The following is a 20,008-nucleotide window of genomic DNA, read 5'->3' as shown; positions in this document are numbered from 1 at the left end:
TGCCAATGCAGGGGACACGGGTTCGAGTCTTGGTCCGGGAAGATCCCACATGCTGTGGAGCAAGTAAGACCGTGAGCCACAACTACTGAGACTGCATGCCACAACTACTGAAGCATGTGCCTAGAGCCCCTGCTCCGCAACAAGAGAAGCTACCATAATGAGAAGCCCGTGCACCGCAATGAAGAGTAGTCCCCGCTCGCCGCAACTAGAGAAAGCCCGTGTGCAGCAACAAAGACCCAATGCGGCCAAAAATAATTAATTAATTAATTAATTAATTAATTAAATTTTTAAAAAAAGAAGAGCAGGGAGAATAAATTCACACTACCTGATAGTAAGACATACTGGAAAGCTATAATGTTTAAAGCAACTGTTAAAACATGTGATACTATTGCAGGAACAAATAGGAATATAATGAGTACAGACACAGATCCATATGCCAATTATGCCCATGGGGAGTGGCTATATGATCAAATTGGTATCATGAATCACTGGGGGAAGATGCATTATTTAACAAATAGTATTGATGAAATCAGCTCACTTGAATGAACAAAAATAAAACTTGAATCATCCTTACACACAAAGAAACTCAGACCTAAACACAAAAGGTACAACCAGAACATTACTAGGAGAAAATGTAGGAAAACAGTTTGTTAACAAGATGTAGAAAGCACAGCCTGTGAGGTAAAATGTGATGGATGTATCTACATTAGATCTTTCCCCCCTCCCTTCCTCTCTCCTTCTTCTCTCTCTCTTTCTTTCTCTCTTTCTCTTTCTTTCCTTCCTTCCTTCCTTCCTCACCGTGCAGCATGTGGGATCTTAGTTCCCCGACCAGGGATCGAACCTGTGCCCCCTCCATTAAGAGCGTGGACTTAACCATTGGACTGCCAGAGAAGTCCCAATGTAAAGATTTCTGTTCAACAAAAGACATAAGTAACAGATGGATGACAATCTGGGAATCTATTTTTTGCTGTGTATATCATCAACTAAGAACCAATATTTAAAATTTTTAAAGAACTTCTGAAAATTAACCAGAAAACCCAATAGAAAAGTGAACAAAGGGGAATTCCTTGGCGGTCCATCAGTTAGGACTCGGCACTTTCACTGCCGTGGCCCCGGTCCAATCCCTGCTCTGCAAACCAAGATCCTGCAAGCTATGGAGAGGCACTTCACAAAATTAGAAACCAAAATGTCTCATAAGCATATTATTTTCAATCTTGTTAGTAATCAATGCAAATTCAAACAATAGTAACATACTACTTTATGTCCCTCAGATTTACCAAAATTAAAAAGTTGTATAAAACTTTTGATAAGGATGTAGGGAAACATGAACAGCTGATAGGTGTGTAAACTTGAGCCATTCTGGATAATATTTTGGAGGTATTTAATCACAAGCATACAAAAAAATATATACACAAAGCCCACCCCCCCTCAGAAAAAAGAGAACAAAACCCCCAAACACGTTAACACATACAAGAATGTTTATGGTAGCATTATCTACAAAGTGAATACTTAGAAACACAGAAGGCACTCAACTTGATATTTAACTGAATTCGAGTTCAGAAAGGTGACAGAGTTTCCTGCCCTATATGGTAAATTTCTTTGAGGACAAGAACCATAGTTTATCTTTGTATCCCTGTGCATATGGCTTAATAGGAGATATTCCATAGCTGTTTGTTAAACTGACTAGTAGTGAAATAGAGGTTTTTAAGAAACTGCAAGAAAAATTTGGTAACAATACATCCATTGTCCTTGGTTAGTCACACAATTTATGGTTAGCAAACAGGGACTAGAAAACAAAGTCACATGCCATGGTCCAGTACTATACATTATTTTCTCTCTTCAATTGTCTGGTATGACATTCCATGGAAAAAACAGGGCACATTTTCACTTTTTCTATAGAAAATTCTTTGAAGAGTGGTAGAGAGTTATAAAGTCCTGTTTATTCTAGCTTAAAAAGCATTTGTCTAATGATGTTAGAGAACCATTTTTCTAAGCTATAAACAAGAAATTTAGATCAGAATTTTGTATTCTCAAACTTCAGTCATTCATGTTTCACCTGCTCAATTTTTTCCATGTCCATGTATCATTACTTAATGCTTTTTCCTTAACCGTTTGCTTTTTTTAAAAAAAGTTCTGTCCTAAGTAAAAATATTCATGAATCAGATTTGATGTTATATTTTACAACATATAATTTACAATCATGAAAATAAAACTGTATTATGTATAATTATTTTTATATGTTGTGCACTTTATGAGTCTGGATTAGATTATTTCTGAGGTTCCTCCTAAACTAACATTGTCATTTTGTTAGTTTCTCTATTTCAGCAATTTAGTTGTTCACTAAAGAACACTGGATCAGTGCCACAAGGCACTTAACCATAATCTTGTAACCATAAAGAAAGAAGTGCCATGAGGGAATTTCCTGGCGGTCCAGTGGTTAGGACTTGGTGCTTTTACTCCGTGGCCTGTGCTCATTCCCTGGTTGGGGAACTAAGATTCCGCAAGAGCTGCGCAGCCTCTTCCCTGCCCGCCCCCCACCCCCCCACCCGCCAAAAAAAAGTGCCATGATATTCTTTTCAAAACTCCAAAATAGACACATTACAAATTCTAAACTCAGCACTGCTGTTAGACAGAAATTTATAAAATATTTACAGGGTATAGAAGCGAGTGATGTGGTGGGTATATGGTATGAAAGGATTAAGTTATTTTAAACAGTTTGGAGAATACAGAGAAGGAAGAATTAGACAAATCCACTCTCACCTTGCTAACTGGGAAAATTTAATCTTTTGAGACTTTCTGAAAATCCAAATGAGGTGAGGAAGAGTTGCACAGAGGAGGGTAATCAGTCATAGAATATAGTTCGAGCAACATGTTTTTTGAAAAAGCATAATGCTATAGCAAAGAAGTGGTAACCCTAAATAAAACGTGCAGGGTAGGCAAGAAAAGAGAATTCAGTAGTCTCAGATTTCAGCCAACTAAAATCAAAAACATTATGGTAAGTGGTCTTTAGGCAGAGGATCAAAAAACAAAAAACAAAAACAAACACTACCCACCAGAAATTACATTTGTGTTATTTTGGTATGATTCCAATTCCTAATCTCAGCTTATTCTGAAGAATAAGGGCAAAAGTATCAATTATTTCAACTGTCATGTTTTTCAATAGTGGACACTATCTGGATAAGATATTTAAAAACTAGAAAACATTTTTTATTTAAAACATACTTTTCATTAAATTTTTCAATGTGTAATTCATTCAGCTCAATATTTTTAGCAAGAAAAAAATTATCCAGGTCATATTTGTTTGCCTATTTAAAACTCAAAATAAACAACAACAAACTTAAAGGTTGTGACAACAAAAATTCCCCTAAAAAGTATCTAAATTGTGATCTCTTTTAAAGTATGGGATTAAGACTAGGAGGTGACACAATATTCCTATTTAGTAATGTGAGAAAATTGTTCCTTTTCACAATGAAGAAATTACTTTTCATAAATGTGATTTATTTTGGGTTCAGGTAGTTACCAGTTTAATACCAAGGTTACTAAGGAAAATGAACTTAATAAGGAAGTTGTGGTGATACTTTAATATGGAAAAATCTTTATATAGAAAATTATTTTTCAAATCACTAGTATGAAGTAGACTCCAAGCAATAGACTTAAATTTTTTAGTTTTTTTAAAAAAATTTTTTAGTTTTTTAAACTTACAAATTGAGCATATAACTTCATGTAATAAACATGTAAATTACATGTGACAACTTTTAGCTTTGTGAATTTATATTTTACACCAGAAATGTCCATACACATTTCTTTCTTAGATTTAACTGTTGTCGTAAGAGCTTAATTTATGGAAAGCTAAACCAATATAAGATATATTTGTAAATCCATAAACTCAATGCCATGAATAATTCTTGCAGATACTCTATCTTCAGTCATCAGGATTGAGTTACAAAGGAATATATATTCAAAAGTTCATTTTTAATTTATAGGGATGAGACTGTTAATTGTAGGGTAAAACTAACTAGCCAGATTTGCTTCTCTGTTGGGATTTACAGTTAGTGAAACTATTTATTTTCAATTAAATAAAAAGTATTGATTCTTTTAAGTCAATCTGCTTCTCAAGAGGATTGTGGCTATTTGATATGAATTTTTTTCTTTTGGCTGTGCCACGTCTTGGGGCATCTTTGTTTCCCGACCAGGGATCTCACTTGTACCCCCTGCCGTGGATGCATGGAGTTCTAACCATTGGACCGCCAGGGAATTCCCATGGCTATTTGATTTTTATTAGCTTTTTCAAATTTAAGTCACTCATAGTGCTTTTAAGTCATGAAAATTCCATCAAAAATTAATCACAGTAGTTTGGGGAGTATATTAACCTGCTTGTAAAAGGTAAGACTGGGAGAACAAGCTGAGTAAGATGAACTGTAAATTGTCAGGAATTAAGTAATTCAATGCTTCGAAAATCAGATTTAAAAACTAGGAATAGTGTTAGTTTATTGGGGAAAAACGAAACACTACTGGCTACACCTGCCAATAATTCCACAATCACCTAACAGGCTACAGACCCTGTGAAACAGAGAAACTGGTTAATATATGATACACACTCAGAGGAATAAGAAAGGTGATTTAAAATGGTAAAACTGGCAAACTCACAAGCAGGAAATTTACAAATTTATAAGCTTTTGAGAACCACACAATCATTTTCAAATAATATGAACTGCAAAGTGAAGATGGAAAAAAAAGATCCATCACTACTGTTCACTACTGCCAAGAATTCTATTGTAGTGCTAATAAACATCACCATCTGTTATGTATTCTCCAGTCACAAAAGAGTACAGTGGAAATGTCTTTGCGCAGAAAAAATCTAGAAGCAATTAGAAAATTTTCTATTTTAGCAATTAGAAGAAGTTCATTTAGCTAAAAATATAGACTTGCTACCTCAGCAATTTATGGTCAGTCATAGGCTTATTTGAAAGCTGAGTCAAAGCAAAAAGGTTTTATTGGACAAACTGTCAGTGAGATGTGGCCTCAAGCTGCAGATTCAGCAAAAAAGCAGTAAATTATATGGTTCTAAAACTTGGATTTAATACCTCTGGAGTAGTTGCATTACAATCTCTAATTTGATTACTAACACCTGATCAAAAGTAAAGCTGTAAAATACACACACACAAACCCCCCAGGCATTATTTATTTAAGGTTTGTTTCCTGAAAATCAAATTCCCGAAGCTGGATGTATATTTAAAAAGTGTAAAGACAGAATTACCAAGAAGGTAGTTGAATAGCTAGGTAACGTAGTTATGAAAAACATCCCAAGGACAAACCTTAGATTTTTATGTAACATGGTGTAATGGAAACATAACTACACTGGAAGCCAAAAAACTTGGATTCCACTCCTGTCTGCTATAACTGGTTTTGGGACCCTGGCCTAGTAACAACCTAAGTTTCTGTTCCTATAAGAAACTTAGAAAACTAGAGGTTGTAGACCAGATGGTTTCTAATGTTTTCTTCCAATTTCATTAACATTTTAAATCTTCTAAGCAACATTTATATCAGACAGCTCTACCTGGAATGTGATAATCAGATAGAATGGTAGTTTCTAGGAATACAGGTATGCATATATAACAAAATGGTGGAAATAAAAATGATTGGTTTTGAAACACTTGTTGCTGCCACCATTCTCAAAACAGACTCAATTCCCATGGGTTTTGAAGTAAAAAAAAACACTGTGGGTCATAAATCAGTCTTTTCAACTACATCAATATTTCTGAATGACAATAGTTAGCGGCAGTGTTTATTTGAGGTCAATGATGCACAAAATACTATCTCCTTGATACTATAAAAAGCTCCTTGATACTATAAAAAACTGTAATTGTTGTGCCTCTCCCTCACTCCCCTCAGTTCATATGTTGAAGTCCTGGGCCCCAGTACATCAAAATATGAACTTATTTGGGTATAGTGTCTTTATCAAGTTAAAATGAGGTTATCAGGGTGGGCCTTAATCCAATGACTGGTTGGTTCCTTGTAAAAGGGGCAAAGTTGGAAACAGACTTGCACTCAGGGAGAAGACCATGTGAACATGAAGATAGCCACGTACAAGCCAAGGAGAGTAGCGGGGAATGGATCCTTCTCTCACAGCTCTATGGTAATATTTCAATTTTGAATTTCTAGCCTCTAGAACTGTGAGGCAATAAATTTCTATTGTTTAAGCTACTCAGTTTGTGATAACTTGTTATGGTAACCACAGGAAACTAATATAGAAGATTGATTTACCACTATCAAAAGTAATCTATACATTTTCATACAGCAACCCCTATCTCCCACATTTTCCTATTTCTATTTTAATACTTCAGTGGGTTTTTGCAGAAAATGATTTGATATCAGAAGTTCGGGCAATACTTTGCAGTTGCATAACTGAAAATGAAAGGTGAACAGATTATATATAAATAACCTGTTTATTCATTTATAAATGAGTTATGAAATGTTACTTTATTGTCAAACCCCTTACCAGTTTCTCTCCATTTAAAATTACTTAGCACATAGATGGGGTTAAAATAGAGTGAGAATTAAAAAGACTGCCAAGAAAACCAGATTCTCCTTCTTACCATAACACTGGCCTCCTAGTGTCACTGAAAGAATCACACAGATGGGGAGTTCACTGATTGTCTTGGGGATAATAATTGTTGGGGAATGCAAAAGGAGGGTCTGGATTTATTAATGGGACTTCATCAGTGGACTTAAGTGCACATTATGTTGCACTTTAGTTCAGGCAGTACAGTACTTTATCGACTTCATACATGAAAAACTGATCTTGTTTTGAGTTTAAAGAAGAAAAAGTTTACAGCACCTATGTTTACGGAAGGAAAACTATAGTCTAATTTCTTCAGTACATCTGTTTCTTATCAATTTATGAAATCAGAGAACATGCAAGAAACATGACGATAGTCATCAAAAGTGGTTAAAACTACCAACTACAATACATTGAAAATACCACATTTAGGATACAATTTATACTGAAAAAGGTAGCAATGCCAAGAAAAAAAATTTAAAAAGATCTTGTCAGAGACAGTTCTCATTAGTTGTGTTTAAAATCATCCATTTTAACATCTGCAAAAAAGTCAAATTTATTATTTTACATCAACATTATGGAAGTTAAAGAGAACAATCAAGATGTCTCATGGACTGGAAGGTGACTTATTAATTCCCTTTCGTTTCCAAACCTCATTAAGCAGTCACTACATTTATGAGGTAAATCAGCTGAATGCTTGAAATCTAGATGAATTTTAAGATCTTCAATCTGTCCTGTTGAATATTCACAATATTGACATAAATAAATCCCTTCAGATAAATGTGAATTTAAATGTTTACAATATTCTAGCATACTTGAAAAGCCTTTCCCACAGTCATCACAAACATGAGGAAAAATTTTAGTATGTTCAATAGCAACATGCCTGTTAACATTTGTATGAAGTCTACTCCGAAACCCACATACTTGACATACAAAGAAGTTTTTACATTTGTCAAATGTAATTTTGCTTAAGAGGCTGTACTGTCCATGTTCTCCATTGTTATACTTATCACTTAACTCTATTAATTTACATGCATGCTCATTTACCACATGGCTATGCAAGTCTTCTGGATCATTCGTTTCATGTTCACAGAACTGACACAAGTACTGTTCATCACAGCTGTGTTCCTGGAAATGTAGGTAGAGTTCACTGCTTGAGGAGAACTGTACATCACACTGCTCACACCAATAAAGGTGATCACTAAAATGGGTGTCTGCAATGTGCTGGCTGAGGTTCTCAAAAATTACTGTCTTATAATCACAGTATTTACAAATGTAGGGATCCTCTTCATGCAGTTTGGCATGTTCGATCAGGAGCATGTTGGTAGAGAAACTTTCTTTGCATACTCGACAGACATTTGAATCAGTACGCTTATGCTTCAAGATCATATGCTGCTTTAAATCAGAAAAATATTTGCTGTTGAACTCACAAAGTTCACATTTATAGAGGCCACTGCTATTAGCTCTCAGTAAAGGCCATTTCTGCTGGGCAGTCACATTAAAAGCTTGGCTCTTGTCAAGAATTTTGCAAAGTTTAGCTGGTGGCTCTTCATCAGTTTGGTCTTGGAGACTCTCAGAGGAATTGTTTTCTGTCTCTATATCATAATCTTCAGAAATTGCATGCACTTCTGCAGCAATAGGAACATCTTCAGCAGTGTGAACTTCTATAGGGCTCTCCTCTTGAGTTTGCTGGTTGACTGATTCAGGGGAGTCACACTCTTCATCACAAATTTCAATATCAGCAGATTTTTCTAAGAATAAAACAAGGCTATTATTTTTTTAGAGACGGGGTCTCGCTATGTTGCCCAGGCTGGAGTGCAGTGGCTATTCACAGGCGCGATCCCACTACTGATCAGCACGGGAGTTTTGACCTGCTCCGTTTCCGACTGGGCCGGTTCACCCCTCCTTAGGCAACCTGGTGGTCCCCCGCTCCCGGGAGGTCACCATATTGATGCCGAACTTAGTGCGGACACCCGATCGGCATAGCGCACTACAGCCCAGAACTCCTGGGCTCAAGCGATCCTCCTGCCTCAGCCTCCCGAGTAGCTGGGACTACAGGCGCGCGCCACCGTGCCCGACAAGGCTATTATTTTTATTATTACTAAATAAGACCTACTAAATAAGTCACTGGCAAAAATAAATTTATTTTACTTATTATTTTTTCACTGATCTATACAAAATGTACAAATTCTATTATATTAATTACTGTCCCTTACCTGTAGAAAAGGCAGTGTGATCTAGAATTCTAAGTACAGGACTGGGAACCAGGTAGTTTTGATTTCTGTTTCTGGCCTTGATTCCATCTGTAAATTTTGGCAAGTCATTTGATGTCTCTGTATCAGAATCATCATCTGTGAAAAGGGATTTGGAAAAATATTTATTATTTATATAAAAGCATTAAACATTATTATAAAATGAAGTACCAATGTTTTAAAATATAATTTAGAATTCCAACAGAACTAAGGACTTACACTTAGCTATGAAAAGCTTTGTTATCTGCATACCACAGATACACAGAAAATCTGTCCAAACAAGCAACTACTTTTGCTTCCATGCCCTATTTGGACCACAATAAACTTTTTAAAGTTACTTGGGAATTTTAACTTGAAATTACTGAGTTTGAGTAAGTCTTTATTCCCTCATCTCAGCCTCAATGTTTATTTATTTTTTAACATTTTTATTGGAGTATAATTGCTTTACAATGGTGTGTTAGTTTCTGCTATATAACAAAGTGAATCAGCTATACATATACATATGTTCCCATATCTCTTCCCTCTTGCATCTCCCTCCCTCCCACCCTCCCTATTCCACCCCTCTAGGTGGTCACAAAGCACCAAGTTGATATCCCTGTGATATGCGGCTGCTTCCCACTAGCTATCTATTTTACATTTGGTAGTGTATATATGTCCATGCCACTCTCTTTGTCACAGCTTACCCATCTCCCTTCCCATATCCTCAAGTCCATTCTCTAATAGGTTTGTGTCTTTATTCCCATCTTGCCCCTAGGTTCTTCATGACCATTTTTTTTCTTTTTAGAGTCCATATATATGTGTTAGCATACAGTATTTGTTTTTCACTTTCTGACTTACTTCACTCTGTATGACAGATTCTAGGTCCATCCACCTCACTACAAATAACTCAATTCTGTTTTTTATGGCTGAGTAATATTCCATTGTATATATGTGCCACATCTTCTTTACCCATTCATCTGTCGATGGACACTTAGGTTGCTTCCACGTCCTGGCTACTGTAAACAGCGTTGCAATGAACATTAGGGTACATGTGCCCTTTTGAATTATGGCTTCCTCAGGGTGTATGCCAAATAGTGGGATCACTGGGTCATATGGTAGTTCTGTTTTTAGTTTTTTAAGGAATCTCCATACTGTTCTCCATAATGGCTGTATCAATTTACATTCCCACCAACAGTGCAAGAGGGTTCCCTTTTCTCCACACCCTCTCCAGCATTTATTGTTTGTACATTTTTTGATGATGGCCATTTTGACTGTGAGATGAAATCGCATTGTAGTTTTGATTTGCATTTCTCTAATGATTAATAATGTTGAGCATTCTTTCATGTGTTCATTGACAATCTATATATCTTCTTTGGAGAAATGTCTATTTAGGTCTTCTGCCCATTTATGGATTGGGTTGTTTTTTTGATATCAAGCTGCATGAGCTGCTTTTAAATTTTGGAGATTAATCCTTTTGTCAGCTGCTTCATTTGCAAATATTTTCTCCCATTCTGAGGGTTGTCTTCTCGTCTTGTTTATGGTTTCCTTTGCCGTGCAAAAGCTTTTAAGTTTCACTAGATTCCATTTGTTTATTTTTGTTTTTATTTCCCTTTCTCTAGGAGGTGGGTCAAAAAGGATCTTGCTGTGATGTATGTCATAGTGTTCTGCCTATATCTTCCTCTAAGAGCTTGATAGTGTCTGGCCTTACATTTAGGTCTTTAATCCATTTTCAGCTTATTTTTGTGTATGGTGTTAGGGAGTGTTCTAATTTCATTCTTTTACATGTAGCTGTCCAGTTTTCCCAGCACCACTTATTGAAGAGGCTGTCTTTTCTCCATTGTATATTCTTGCCTCCTTTATCAAAGACAAGGTGACCATATGTGTATGGGTTTATCTCTGGGCTTTTTATCCTGTGCCAATGGTCTATATTTCTGTTTTTGTGTCAGTACCATACTGTCTTGATTACTGTAGATTTGTATTGTAGTCTGAAGACCGGGAGCCTAATTCCTCCAGCTCTGTTTTTCTTTCTCAAGATTGCTTTGGCTATTCGGGGTCTTTTGTGTTTCCACACAAATTGTGAAATTTTTGGTTCTAGTTCTGTGAAAAATGCCATTGGTAGTTTGATAGGGATTGCATTGAATATGTAGATTGCTTTGGGTGGTGTAGTCATTTTCACAAAGTTGATTCTTCCAATCCAAGAACATGGTATATCGATCTCTCCATCTATTTGTGTCATCTTTAATTTCTTTCATCAGTGTCTTATAATTTTCTGCACACAGGTCTTTTGTCTCTTTAGGTAGGTTTATTCCTAGGTATTTTATTCTATTTGTTGCAATGGTAAATGGGAGTGTTTTCTTAATTTCATTTTCAGATTTTTCATCATTAGTGTATAGGAATGCAAGAGATTTCTGTGCATTAGTTTTGTATCCTGCTACTTTACCAAATTCATTGATTAGCTCTAGTAGTTTTCTGGTAGCATCTTTAGGATTTTCTATGTAAAGTATGTCATCTGCAAACAGTGACAGCTTTACTTCTTCTTTTCCAATTTGTATTCCTTTTATTTCTTTTTCTTCTCTGATTGCTGTGGCTAAAACTTCCAAAACTATGTTGAATAATAGTGGTGAGAGTGGGCAACCTTGTCTTGTTCCTGATCTTAGTGGAAATGGTTTCAGTTTTTCCCCATTGAGTACGATGTTGGCTGTGGGTTTGTCATATATGGCCTTTATTATGTTGAGGTAAGTTCCCTCTATGCCTACTTTCTGGAGGGTTTTTATCATAAATGGGTGTTGAATTTTGCCAGAAACTTTCTCTGCATCTATTGAGATGATCATATGATTTTTCTCCTCCAATTTGTTAAAGCCCCAATGTTTTAAAGTTAACATGGACAAGCTGAAATGACAGTCAGTAGAGAAAACTGCATTTCAACATCAGGTCTTTCTTAAACAGACTTTATGTTTTAGAAGTTTCAGATTTACAGAAAAAAAAAAAAAAGACAGTACAGAGAATTCCCATATATCTTCCCTTCAGTTTCTCCAGTATTAACATCTTACATTAATATTTGTTACAATTAATGACCAATACTGGTAAGTTATTATTAGCTAAAGTCCATACTTCATCTAGATATCCTTGGTTTTTATGTAATGTCCTTCTTCTGTTCCAGGATCCCAACCAGGATACATACCATTTAGTTGTCATGTCTCTAGGTTACTGTTAACCGTGGTAGTTTTTCAGACTGCCCTTGTTTTTGAAGACCATGACAATTTTGAGGAGACTGATAAGGTATTTTGCAGGATGTCCCACTAATGAACTTTGGTTTTTTTTTCATGATTAGACTGGGATTATGTATTATTGGGAGGGAAACACAGAGGCAAACTGTCATTTTTATCGTATCATATCAAGAGTACATACTATTAACTTGGTCTATCACCTTTAACGTTGAACTTGATAACCAGGGTATTTATCAGGTTTCTCCACTGTAAAGTCACTCTTTTACTTTCCATACTCTATGCTTGGAATTAAGTCACTAAGTGCAGTCTATACTTAAGGAGTGTAAAGTTATGCTTCACCTCCTTGAGTGAGGAGTATCTGCATAAATAATTTGGAATTCTTCTGTACAGATTTGTTTCCTCCCCCTTAAATCAGCCATTTCTCCAAGAAGCCCTCGTTCCTTTTATTGGAAAATGGTATTAGAAACCAAGATCTGGGCACTAGATGTGCTCATTGCTACTGGGCTGTCATTTCTGTTAGGCCCCCTCAGCTAACACAGCAAAAAATATGTACATGTACACTACCACGTATATATAGATATACCCATAAATGTTTCTGTATGTAACCATTTGTGTCTCTATTAAGCCAAACATGAGTTCATACTGATCTCTCTGACTCTGCATGTTCTTTTCTTAAAATTTCTTTATTTTTTATTATTTAAAAAAAATATTTTTATTTATTTGGCTGCACTGGGTCTTAGCTGCGGTACATGGGATCTTTCAGTTGCAGCATGCAGTCTCTTAGTTGCAGCGTGTGGGATCTAGTTTCCTGGCCAGGGATTGAACCCGGGCCCCGTGCACTGGGAGCATGGAGTCTTAACCACTACAGCACCAGGGAAATCCCTGCATGTTCTTTAAATAATTTACGTTTCTGTGCTTGTAATAGGAGCTCACAGGAACTGGGAGTTTTGATCATTGCAGAGGAAGAAGAGAACAAATGCAAGTTACTATTCATCTAATGCTCTAGAAAAGAGGAGTCAATAGAAGATACAAGATTGAAAATGACCAAATCCTTCACCCTCTGTTCTTTCCTTCCATTAGTCCTTCAGACTGAAAGGTATAGCTGAGTGGAAGAACTGTGTGTAACAGTATTCTTCACCTTTCATCATAAATGGTCCAAACTCTGGGTCATTCCTGCTTTGCCACTGATTCCTAGATGATTAAAATTGATTTAGGAGGATCTGTTTTTGATTTATATCTCTGAAATAATGTTAAAAATTAAAATTCACTTTCTTACACAAAACTCTTTTGTTTTCTTAAGTTTAAACACTTGCCCATTTTGAAATCATCCCTTTCACCCACATTTTCAAAAAAGAAATGAAAAATTATAAAAGCAACATAAAGAAAAATATTTTTGAAAATTTAGATATACCTTTGTTGTCAAAATATTTTAAGTCTGGTTGTCTCATAGAACAAACACTATAACAATGATCAGAAAAAATGCCATTGAATCCATCTGCAATTCTGCTTATTCCAGAGGAATCTGAAAACAAAATTTTAAAAATTTCAAGCATACTGAACATATATACATTTAATGACAGCAATCTCTTTATCCAACATATATAAAATTTCATAGTATTTGTAATAAAGTATTAATATTTCCCTCAATTCTCAAGGCTTTTATAATTCAGATCTGACACTGACTTAGAGCTTTGAAAGAACCATAAATTATACAATTTAAAATATAATACTTTGAAGCACACAAAGATATATTTGCCTTGGTCAGAATCTCACAAAATATAAATATGCAATATATATGTTAATTGCAAAAAAAAAAAAAAAAAAAACCCAACAGAAAAGAACAAAAATAACAAACCAAAAAACCCACTGAATTAACTACCAAGAAGATCTGCCATGTACTGTAGGAAAAGCATAACACATAGGGGAAAGTCTGAGGACCAGTTAGGGCTCTGAATACAGTCATTTCAACTCTTGCCTGGGAAGTGCCAGTAAGCAGTAAACCAGGCTTAATTTCCTGATACGAAAAATGTGTAGGTTGGGTTGGTTAACAGGTATACCTGAGACTGCCCCAAGTATATGCATGTCAGTTGCATTTGTTACAGATGGCCAAAGACACCTTATTTGCCAAGACAGCAGAGCCAACCTCAAAGAAAGGATCTAAAATTACACAATCAAAAAGAAATTCATATTTCTGAAAATAATGTACAAGATAAAGTATTTTCCCAATGATGCAAAATATCTTCCACCAAGGTTATTGCCGTGCCTTAAGCACAAGCTTGGGAATCACACAGGCACATATCAATTATGCTGTATAAGTATGTAACCTCGGATATCTAATTTTAAATATCTATAAACTATGAAGTTGTGAGGAATAAACAATGTCTGTAAAGTTCTGACGTGTGCCTAGCACATGGCAGACATTGAGAAATATATTTTCAGAGAATTTATTTAAAGTTTACTCTTAACCTAAAAGTTGACCCAGATATTTAACTCTTATCAGATCATTTATGAGAAAATGATGGAAACACAATTGCATGGGAATACATGGCCTAACTTTCAAATAATTTAATCACACACTGACCTGAATAACGAGAAGGGTGTAAAGTCTTCCTTTTTCTTTTTTTAGGATATTCATTCATATCTTTTTAATCTAAAAATGGAAACATTTAACAAATATATCACAACTGTTAATATTGTTATAAAATTTTCTTTTAACCAAATAGTTTATTGGCAATAGGAAGTATGTGTGCCACATGAAAATCCACTTCATAAGAGAAATGTTAAACAATCCTTCTGCTTACATTTTGGATTTATTTTTCTGATCAAGTTTAAAGGCAGGACACCAAGTTCTGTTTTCTTTCTTACTGAGGTCGAGAACTCCTTTTCAAATGTGGATGTAATTGTGAAAACTGGATAATAACATAAGCCTTATGCTTAAATTATTTTTTATAGAAGACAAATTGTGCATATGGCACCAAATTAAGAGTTTTACAGGTACATTTCTTACAGTTGGGAATATTCTGACGCAGTTTTGAAGCCACAGGTAGATACATTCCCTCAAAAAAATACTGTCACAAATCTGTATTGATGCCCTGGCTTCAGGAAAAACAAAAAAACAAAAAAAAACTAAACTCATTGTATAGAAGCTCAGAATATAATTTTCAAGAAAAAAATCCTTTTCTGACTTATGAGGTCACATTCAACATTCTGTAGAGAACAAAAGAGTATGGCAGCCACTGAATGATTAAATTCCGACAGACTGTTATAGAATTGACTAGTTTTAGTTAGTCAATTCGTTTTACTACATCCCACTTACTTGGTATAATTCTTAATACTGGAGTGAGGAAAAATGAATTACAGGAAGTTTTCACAGATGGTTAAAAAAAATGCCTGTAGAAAAAAACATGACAAAAGTCATATGAGCAAAAAGGTAGTTCATTTCTGAGACTCAAGAATACAATGGTGGGCTTCCCAGGTGGCACAGTGGTTAAGAATCTGCCTGCCAATGCAGGGGACATGGGTTCCAGCCCTGGTCCAGGAAGATCCCACATGCTGTGGAGCAACTAAGCCCATGCGCCACAACTACTGAGCCTGCGCTTGGAGCCCTCGAGCCACAACTACTGAGCCACAACTACTGAAGTAGTTGTGTGCCACAACTACTGAAGCCTGTGCGCCTAGAGCCCATGCTCCGCAACGAGAAGCCACTGCAGTGAGAAGCCCGCACACTGCAACGAAGAGTAGCCCCCACTCTCTGCAACTAGAGAAAGCCTGTGTGCAACAACAAAGACCAAATGCAGCCTAAATAAATAAAACTAGTTTTTTTTTTAAAAAGAATATAATGGTACCAGATCTTAGTCAACTAGAAAGCTATACAGAATTAACTCAAGTACAATATTCTTTTGAACATAGTGTATTAAGTACTAAAACTTGTATAAATCTATAAATATGTGACTATATGTAAATGTGTCATGTTTCGTTGAAATGAGTTTACCTTCTAAAGCTATAGTTGTATCTTAACACCAAAATAGGAATATAAATCTCATTAATTTATTCAGCCACAGTGAAAGCCAATATAATGCAAGCCAACTCCAAATTAGACTTTTTTTTTTGCGGTACGCAAGCCTCTCACTGTTGTGGCCTCTCCCATTGCGGAGCACAGGCTCCGGACGCGCAGGCTCCGCGGCCATGGCTCAAGGGCCCAGGCGCTCTGCGGCATGTGGGATCTTCCCGGATCAGGGCACGAACCGTGTCCCCTATATCGGCAGGCGGACTCTCAACCACTGCGCCACCAGGGAAGCCCCAAATTAGACTTTAAACTGTTTAAATCCTTATACATTTAATAAAGTATAATAATGATCATTTGAGCACCAATTATGTACCATGCTGTGTACATTATTTTATTTAACCCTATGATTTGCAAAATCCACAACACTCTCAAAATCGCTATTCTTTACCCTTTGTTACTGATGAGGAAACTGAGGCATAAATTTAAGTCAGGAGAATACTTAATAAGTGACAGGGCTGGGATTTGAACAAAGATCTAACTGATTTTGAAGACCATGCTTTCAATCCCTTTATTTTAGTTGTGGAAACAAATAGGGAGATAAAGTGATCACCCCAATTCAAGTAATAGATTAGTGTCAGAATCAGAACTGCCTTCTCCATTTCAGATTAGTGTTCTTTCCACTGTAGCATTGGGAAAGTAAGGAATGTCAGGAAAAAAAATGCACTGTGAAGTCTTCTCTACCAGTTTATAAACTGCTTTTCTTATCACCACGGTGATATACTATATAGCAGGTAGAACTTGGCATCATTACTAAGATCATCTCATTTCTAGTGGTAAGGAACTTGAGGTGAACATACTATTTTTGCTGCTTCACTAAGTTCTGGGTATATCAGCACTACACGTGCTGTTATACTACTTATAGTGCTGTTGAGTTTATTGCAAATTTTCCTCATTTTATTTGATCTTCACAACAATTCTGTGAAGTACATAGAAGGGCTACTATCAAATCCACTCCAATTTTACTGATGAGGAAACAAACTCAGGGAAAGTCAAGTCAACAAAGTAGCAGAACCAGAGATAAAAAGCATGTCTTCTGACTTTTGGGTTTTGAACAACTAACTGTATGAGTAAATCTTCATTTCTAATCACTGCTACCAGAAAGTTATGTCTTGCTTCCAGTTCTTACTCAGCCACCAATTGGGAGGAGGGGAAGGGAATCACCCAAAGAAATTGACAACCATGATTTAGAGAAATGGTATCAATATATATAATGCCTCACCTAACAAATCAAATACCATTCCTTGAGCCCACCCCCATCAAGTGCATTAAAAAATAAAAGAAAAGCTGTTTTCATATTTATGTAATAAACTAAAATCTCAAGACTTATTCCTAATACCTTTTGTACACTTCCAGAATTTACACAGCTAAAGCCTTTATACTTCACGTTCTAAATGTTCTACAAGTATCAGATAGAACACTGAAAACTGTCAGCCGAGCATGCTAAACACTTCAACTTCTTTCAAAAAACGAAGAAAAGGAAACCAAACATGGCATTAGAATTAATGTTGCAAGCTGGCCTAGATTCAGACTGTCAGGTGGAAGGAATAGGATCACCTTGATCAGGAATTGTTTGACTCCTCCTTAGGGCTAAACAATATCCAAATGCTCACCAGACCTCCCTTAAGCCAAGATGGTAAAATGCCCACTCAAGACCCAAAATGCTAACCATCCTTCATTTCAGCAAATATTTTGAAGTGCCTTTTGTATGTATAACTGCCCTGATGAAAAAGTTTGGCTTTTTTACTTAGGTATGTCACATACACATTTGCTCACTAGTCCTCCTTTCATTGGGAAGATTCTGAACATGCACCTTTTAACTCAACTCCCCTTCCTCACTTAAAAACAAACTACAGATGTAATATACGTCACTGCAGTAAAATTAGAAAAAAATTAAAATGAATTGAATCACTTAGAATCTATTCATCCAGAAAAACCAATGTTAACATTTTGGTGCATACACATCTAGACATTCTTCTCATGCTAAGGTATTCACAAATATTTTACGTTTACAAAAAGAAAATCATGCCATCCAAAACATTTTTTTAAAAAAAAGCAACTTACAAGACACTCTTCAGCATCTTTCCACCTGTCATTTTTTTTCAACAATAAAAACGTCTAAGTACAAAACACACTACAGATAATAGGCAGTCAGTACTTACATCAAAGAGTTCAACCTTTCTAAGGCCTTTCATGCAATGTAAATATTCTTTCTAATTGGTATAAACATAAGATAAGCATTTACAATAAAAAGCTACAGTTTTCTTCTAAATAGTTTTAAAAGCACGTTCTTTTCTAACTTCATTTTGAAACAAGTATATATTTTCCAGATTTCAAAAGAAATGAAACACAAAAATGCTACAGGAAAACTTGAACTAGAACTGACACTATATGTCCAATTTAGTGTCAGTCTTTGCTTTATCTCTTTGCTAGGAGATAAACTGCCTCAAATCACTCGTGTCCCTTGGCTGTACTGAAAACCAAAACCAAAAGGGGTTATAAGCAGCCTAACAAGTGGCTTACACTATACTGGCTGGAGACTTATAGCCGGGACCGAGGCCTGAAGGTTGAGGCTAGAGGCGAGGTCAAGGGACGCGCCGCTGGAGGGTCAAGATGCCACCCGGCAGGGCCTGAGGGCCAGCGTGGCGCCGACGTGAGTCCCGGGCCCAGACGCCCGGAGGGGCCCCTCAGGAGCCACCGGGACCCAACCGCTTCCACCCCAGCGCCACACACCGGCCCCACCCGGGTCCGGCGACTAGCGGAAACTCCCAGGACCCCGACCCCAGAGGCACCTTTCGGAAAAATACAGCGGGGGGCCTAGGCAAGCCGGGGTGGAGGCATCCTCCACAGGGGATGGAACTGCCTTCGGGATGGGGGAGGGGAGCGCCATCCTGCCTGAAAACTAAGGCACGGTTTCAGTTTAAAAGACGCCATCCGGTCTTTCCTGCCCTCTCCTGCAGGAAACTGCATCCGCACGCCCGCGGCCCCTGCAGCAGTGCAGCGTCCGGCCCGCTCCGCCCTCACACTCACCAGTCCTCGGGCCCCGCCCGGCCAGCCCAGGCGCAGCTCCGAGGCTGCGGACAAGGCGCCCGAGGACAGCCGGAGGGGCCGCGCAGCCCTGCCCTCGGGCGCACGGCGGCGGCCGGCGCCGCTCTAGCCCTCACGCTCCCAGGCGCTCCGCCGGGCCAGCCCCACTCCCTCCCCGAACGCCCTATGCCCTGCCAGCCAGGCCCCCGGCCCAGGCTCTGCGGCCGCACTCACCGTCCCGCTCCGCGCCTGCGCCGCACGCCTCAGGGGCCCGCCGAGAGGGCGGGGAGGTGACTAGGTGAGAGTGGGGGCAGGGGAACGGGTGGCTTGGCGTCGCAGCACACCCGGCCTGGGAGGGACCACCGGCCTCAAGCGCCGGGGGTGGCCCGGCGGCCCGCCCCACCCCCGGCAGGCACCTCCGCGCCGCGGCGGTCCCTTCCGGGCGGGGGACCGCCCCTCCCGAAACAAGCGGGCGATTCCAGCCTCTAGAATTGCTCCCGGCGAGGCTGCCGAAGGAACTTTCCCCCGCCCGACCCCGGCCCTCCCTCCCGCACGGAAGAAGTGGGAGAAGCGACGCGCTCCAGGCGCCCTTTTCCCACTAAGCTCCTCCTGGGGACGTGCGAGAATGGTCTTCTTCGGGGTGGGCAAGGCATGTGGCGTTTCAAACCCCGAAGAGGGGCCGCAGCCTACTGGGGACGAAAAGTGCAGCTGTCCACAGGGCGGGGGGGTTAAGCTCTTAAAAGGTCGTGAATCATTGTTAGGCTTTAGCCGGATTCCCTGACTCAAAAAATCTTGGTGGAATGAGTGTGAAATTATAGCGGATTGGATTAGATGATTTAACTCCTTTTCCGACCTTGAGTTTCTAGGAGCAGAGGTAGAGAGGATTTAATTAAGTAAGCGT

At 38.0% G+C, this 20,008-nt stretch overlaps 1 protein-coding gene across 4 annotated transcripts; it reads right to left on the bottom strand.

Annotated features, from left to right (window-relative positions):
- Positions 1-1,456: 1,456 nt before the first annotated feature.
- On the bottom strand, positions 1,457-19,558 carry ZNF639 (zinc finger protein 639). 4 transcript variants are annotated; one of them, XM_067034053.1, is made up of 6 exons: positions 19,342-19,558; positions 15,334-15,407; positions 14,599-14,667; positions 13,429-13,539; positions 8,776-8,910; positions 1,457-8,310 (listed from the first exon to the last, which is right to left on the bottom strand). In XM_067034053.1, the coding sequence occupies exons 3-6, from the start codon at positions 14,654-14,656 to the stop codon at positions 7,157-7,159; spliced, it is 1,458 nt and encodes a 485-aa protein (XP_066890154.1). In that variant the 5' UTR covers positions 14,657-14,667; positions 15,334-15,407; positions 19,342-19,558; the 3' UTR covers positions 1,457-7,156. The 4 variants fall into 4 exon arrangements, with proteins under 4 accessions (XP_066890154.1, XP_058920569.1, XP_066890155.1 ...); XM_059064586.2 differs by having other exon boundaries at positions 19,111-19,344; XM_067034054.1 differs by lacking the exon at positions 19,342-19,558 and adding an exon at positions 18,604-19,253.
- Positions 19,559-20,008: the final 450 nt, after the last annotated feature.

Source organism: Kogia breviceps, chromosome 5 (assembly GCF_026419965.1).
Source record: "Kogia breviceps isolate mKogBre1 chromosome 5, mKogBre1 haplotype 1, whole genome shotgun sequence".
Taxonomy (NCBI): Eukaryota; Metazoa; Chordata; class Mammalia; order Artiodactyla; family Physeteridae; genus Kogia; species Kogia breviceps.
Note: the sequence above shows the minus strand (reverse complement) of the source record. Positions and strands in the feature narration are given on the sequence as shown.

What these genes read in the sequence shown, in the direction of transcription:
- ZNF639 (XM_067034053.1), bottom strand. Translation starts at nt 14,656, where the DNA reads ATGAATGAATATCCTAAAAAAAGAAAAAGGAAGACTTTACACCCTTCT. An exon ending in ACACCCTTCTCGTTATTCAG is followed by an intron (nt 13,540 to 14,598) that starts GTCAGTGTGTGA and finishes TTTTGTTTTCAG; the next exon opens with ATTCCTCTGGAATAAGCAGA. An exon ending in TCACACTGCCTTTTCTACAG is followed by an intron (nt 8,311 to 8,775) that starts GTAAGGGACAGT and finishes TTTTATTCTTAG; the next exon opens with AAAAATCTGCTGATATTGAA.